This window comes from Acyrthosiphon pisum, unplaced genomic scaffold (genome assembly GCF_005508785.2).
Source record: "Acyrthosiphon pisum isolate AL4f unplaced genomic scaffold, pea_aphid_22Mar2018_4r6ur Scaffold_20910;HRSCAF=22513, whole genome shotgun sequence".
NCBI classification, from domain to species: Eukaryota; Metazoa; Arthropoda; class Insecta; order Hemiptera; family Aphididae; genus Acyrthosiphon; species Acyrthosiphon pisum.
In genome coordinates this window covers 11,645-16,798 of record NW_021770319.1, presented here as the reverse complement: position 1 = coordinate 16,798, position 5,154 = coordinate 11,645, and the positions used below count along the sequence as shown (strand labels likewise).

At 22.6% G+C, this 5,154-nt stretch overlaps 1 protein-coding gene across 2 annotated transcripts in view; it reads right to left on the bottom strand.

Moving 5' to 3' along the window:
• LOC100576071 (leucine-rich repeat-containing protein 15) overlaps window positions 1–3,712 on the bottom strand; it is a 27,958-nt gene extending 24,246 nt beyond the window's left edge. For both annotated transcript variants that reach the window (XM_029492123.1, XM_029492124.1), the window contains exons 1-5: window positions 3,690–3,712; window positions 2,415–2,486; window positions 2,169–2,312; window positions 2,021–2,092; window positions 1,790–1,861 (exon numbers count right to left, since the gene is read on the bottom strand). In XM_029492123.1, coding sequence (XP_029347983.1) covers window positions 1,790–1,861; window positions 2,021–2,092; window positions 2,169–2,312; window positions 2,415–2,486; window positions 3,690–3,697 — 368 coding nt within the window. In that variant the 5' untranslated portion in view covers window positions 3,698–3,712. The remainder of the gene's footprint in view (window positions 1–1,789; window positions 1,862–2,020; window positions 2,093–2,168; window positions 2,313–2,414; window positions 2,487–3,689) is intronic.
• Between the last annotated feature and the right edge of the window lie 1,442 nt (window positions 3,713–5,154).

Below are 5,154 nucleotides of genomic sequence, written 5' to 3'. Positions count from 1 at the left end.
ATTAAACGCATTAACAGAACAAATTTTACAAAATGAATACAATTAATACAAATTTTGGAATACACCTGTTTCTTATTTTTTAATGAAACATATGTATGACTTAATTCTATAAAAAATCAAAAGCAAACCAATATGACGTTCGATAGAAAACCATTTCACAAACCAACCAAATTTTCGGGCGCTATTCATGAAAACATAGATTCATTTATTCAAAAATATAATAAAGGCAGTAGCATTAATAGTCTGACTCCAGAACAGAAAAAATCATTTCTAGCCATATATCTACAAAACATGGCATCAACTTTCTTAGACAATTACGAAAATTAGCACCCAACGAACAGGTATCGTTGTCACTACAGCTTCACTAAAATAATTACAACTTTAAACAATTTCTAAAATAATTAATACATGAATAAATCAGTAAATTCTGTTTTTCTTAACATTGATTATTGAAATCATAACAAAATATTGATATATAAAACATAAATCCTGTAAAATAATCCTAAATATTATTAAAAATAAAAATATAAAAAAAATAATAATAAATTAATAAAACAATAAAATATAAAATATACTAATAAATAAAATTATATAAAATATCCAGACTGACAAACCTTCTCCGCTCAGAATCGTTTTTCTTATACAATGATATTATATCATTGAATTCAAGTCTAATATACAACCATTATACAATGACCCAATTGTAATCTACTTTACAGCAGAGGGACATCCACTTACCCGCTTTTTTTAATTTTTTTGTCCAAAGATTTATTTTTATTAAAATTGAATTTTATTCAAATTAGATTTTTAGGAGATCCTAATTTAAGGCTTTTTTAAGAATTAGATTTTTATTAAAGTTGTATTGTTTATTTTTGTCTATATGGATTATTAAAATATATCAAATTAAAAAATCTATATTAAATAAAAAAATATTAATAAAAATTTATATTTGATAAGAAACCTGTACCTATTCAATAAAAAATCTTGATTGAATAAAACAAAACTTAACAAAAAAAGCAGGTAAGTCTCGGGGACTGCCGCGGTAAAGCTATTGCATAGCAATTTTGTAGCTATGTATTATTATTATGACTATATTTATTTTTGTATGACATTAATTCAAGTTTTTTTTTTGATAATGGTAGATAAACACCGTACGGAAATATTTTATTTGAGACTTTTTTGCTTAGCAACTAGTTAGACTGTAAATAACGAAAATAATAATAACATTTTACGGTCACGCTTTTTCGTTACGAAAAATGTTTTTTCAGTCACCACGCCAAGCCCGCGATAAAAGCTATGCAATAGCTTAAAAAAAAAAATATATTATATTGATATATATATATAATTATATAAATATATTAATCTATATGTATATGATAAAAAATCTATAAAATCATATTAAATCTACAGTACTGATAAATCTATATTTAATAAGAAAATCTGTATTAAATCAATTTTTGATGAAAAATCAATAATAATTTTCAGTTGTTAAAAATCTGTGTTAATAAATAATCTATGCTGATAAAAAAATCTGTATTAAATCAATTTTTAATAAAAAATCAATATTAAATTTACATTTAATAAAAATTTGTGTTTAATTAAAAATATATGGGTACTTGATAAATTAATATCATTGTAGTTATTAAAAACCCCAGTTTTGATGTTTTCAATTTTATTTCCAACCAATGATCTAATAATTAAATAATTTATTATATAGATAATGTATAGGTAATAATATTATATAAATAAACATATAACTACAATCTTATTTGTTAATTAATATTCTTACAATGTCTGAAGCTCTGGAAGGTTTGCAAATACACCATTTTTCAAATTACTTATTTCATTGTAGTCCAACGTTCTAAAAATATGTTTACATTCTGGATTATAATTAAATAATAATGTCTATGTCTTTAAAAGACAATTGTTTAGACAAATATATAATTCAAAAAATGAAAGTATAACAATTATTATTATACATTAAAAATATAAATATTTTAGGCAGTTCATGCTGACTTACAAAAGACTCAACGACGTTAATGAACTGAATATCCCAGGTGGAATGTTTCTTATCAGATTGTGGCTTAAATCCCTATTTATAAAATATAAAATGTGATTTTCACTCGCTTATACAATACGATCACATGATAAAAGTGTTTAATACTTACAGTGTATCCAGTTTTATAAGTCCCTTAAAAATTTCCAAATCGAGCTTATGGATTTCGTTGTGATACAAGGTTAAGATCTCCAAACTCGATAAGTTATTAAAAACCCCAGTCTCGATGTTTTCAATTTTATTTCTCTCCAATGATCTAACAATTAAATAATGTATTACATAAATAATGTATAGGTGATAATATTATATAAATAAACATAATATAACCATTAGCTTATTTGTTAATCAATATTCTTACAATTTCTGAAGCTTCGAAAGGTTTGCAAATACACCATTTTTCAAATTACTTATTTCATTGTAGTCCAAGCGTCTAAAAATATGTTTACATTCTGGATTATAATTAATTAATAATGTCTATGTCTTTAAAAGCATTTATATTATGTATATTATAACTCATAAAGTTTTTAACTTTGTAAGATGGGTAAATAATACCTGTCCACTACAAAAATATAAGACAAGGGGGCCAATTTCACGCAGCCCCTCTTTTTGGCTACGAATTTCAATTTTGCTTATCATTAATGCTTATCATTATGCTTAAACATTGCTTATCGAAATTAACTTTTTTACAAAGAATAGATTTTAGTTTTTTTTTTATTTAGATTTTTTAAACAAGTTACATTTTTTATTTTTTTGTCTAAAGATTTATTGTTATTAAAATTGAATTTTATCCAAATTAGATTTTTATGAGATCCTAATTTTATGCTTTTTTAAGAATTAAATTTTTATTAAAATTGCATTGTTTATTTTTGTCTATAAGGATTATTTAATAATATCTTATTAAATAATCTATATTAAATAAAAAAACATTAATAAAATTTTATATTTGATAAGAAACCTGTACCTATTCAATAAAAAATCTTGATTGAATAAAACTAAACAAAAAAAAACATCTAAATATAAATTAAAAAAAAGTAATAATACAAATTAATATTTAATAAAAAATCTTTATTAGAAAAAAAAATCCATATTACCTACAACAATAAAACAAAAAAAAATAATATTGAAAAATCAATATTTAATAAAAAAATTGTATATTTAATAAAAATCTGTATTAAATCAATTTTTGATAAAAAATTAATATTAAATCTACAATTGTTGATAAATCTATATTTAATAAGGAAATCTGTATAAAATCAATTTTTGAAAAAAAATCAATAATACTTTTCTATGTTTGTTAAAAATCTGTGGGTATTTGATAAATTAATTTATTGTAGTTATTAAAAACCCCAGTTTTGATGTTTTCAATTTTATTTCCAACCAATGATCTAATAATTAAATAATTTATTATATAGATAATGTATAGGCAATAATATTAAATAAATAAACATAAAACTACAATCTTATTTGTTAATTAATATTCTTACAATTTCTGAAGCTTTGAAAGGCACCATTTTTCAAATTACTTATTTCATTGTATTTCAACATTCTTAAATTATGGTAGCATTCTGGATTATAATTAATTAATAATGCCTATGTATTTGAAAGTGTTTATATTATGTATATTACAACTCACAAGGACATTAACTCTGTAAGATGAGTAAATTATTTCGGTTCGATATCCCTGATTTTATTATTTTCTAAGTACCTGGAATACAACACAATTTGTTTAATTATTATCATACAAAATTTGAATATGATAATTTCATAATATTATTGGCCCTCGTGTTATGTAAATTATTTCACCTGTTTTTCTATTTTTTTACCACTGATTTTACATCGATATTACAATTTAATAGAATTATTGATTATTAAATATATTATGTATTAAAAACACACGTTTAATTTCTAGTGAAAATAGTGATCGTCTGAATGTAGTGGTCAAATTGATGTCCATAATTAAGTACTAAAACTTAAAATCAGTGAAATCATACATCAATAATTTGTTACGAATTTGCTACTAACCTGTTTTTTTTTACAAGCCGGAAACAAACATACCAGTTCCTATGTATTTTTAAATCGCTATAAAAACGACTTTGAGTAGAATTGTTCCATTAAAATCCAAACATCTTTCAAAATGATTTTACACTATGATACTATGAGGGGGACTTATAAATAATTAAAATCAAAAATGTTTAATGTAAAAATGAACATTCTAACATATTCCACATCGGGGTTGTACTTAAATGGAAAATATGATACCTATATTAATGATTAAAATATTTAAGGGAATGTTGCATTAATAATAAATTACAATAATAATTAAAATTGAATTGCATTAATAATTGAAATATTTTTCAAAAAGATTGAATCACATTAATAATTTTATAAAATTTTCAAAAAAATTGAATTGCATTTATAATCTAAAAATTATTTTCAAAAATCATTCCTCATCTGAAGTATTTTGACTTTGAATTAATGTATTGAGAAAAATTATTTCTAGCATTCATGGTGCACCATTCCAATATCATATACGGATTATAAATTAAATTGCAAAAAAAAAATTAAAAAAGGTGGGTAAGTGGATGTCGCTGTGCTGTACAGTGGGTTACAAGTGGGTCACTGTATAATGGATAGTATTAAATTTGAATTCAATGATATAATATCACCGTATAAGAAAAACGATTCTGAGCGGAGACGGGATGTCAGTCTAGGTATAAGACATATTATATACTTATATCTATGGTATTAAAAAAAAATTTAGCTATAATATATACACAGGAATATCACAATATCCATTAGGTAGGTACTTATAATGCGTTATACATCAACAACAAACCGTGATACTATCATAGGTATATAATATTATACTTTAGAAGTTTCAAGTACCCACGAGTAATATTATACAATCACAACAAAATAAATAAAAAAGTTATTCTAGGTTTTTTAACATGTAATTTCGTCCAAATTCGAACTTAAAAATGAGTATAAAAATAAGCTGTGCTTATGTATTTTTTAGATTCTTTGGTAACAGAATTAATTACTTACGTGGAATCTTGTTTTAAATTTTCAATCCTTCGATATAAAAGTTGAACATTTTA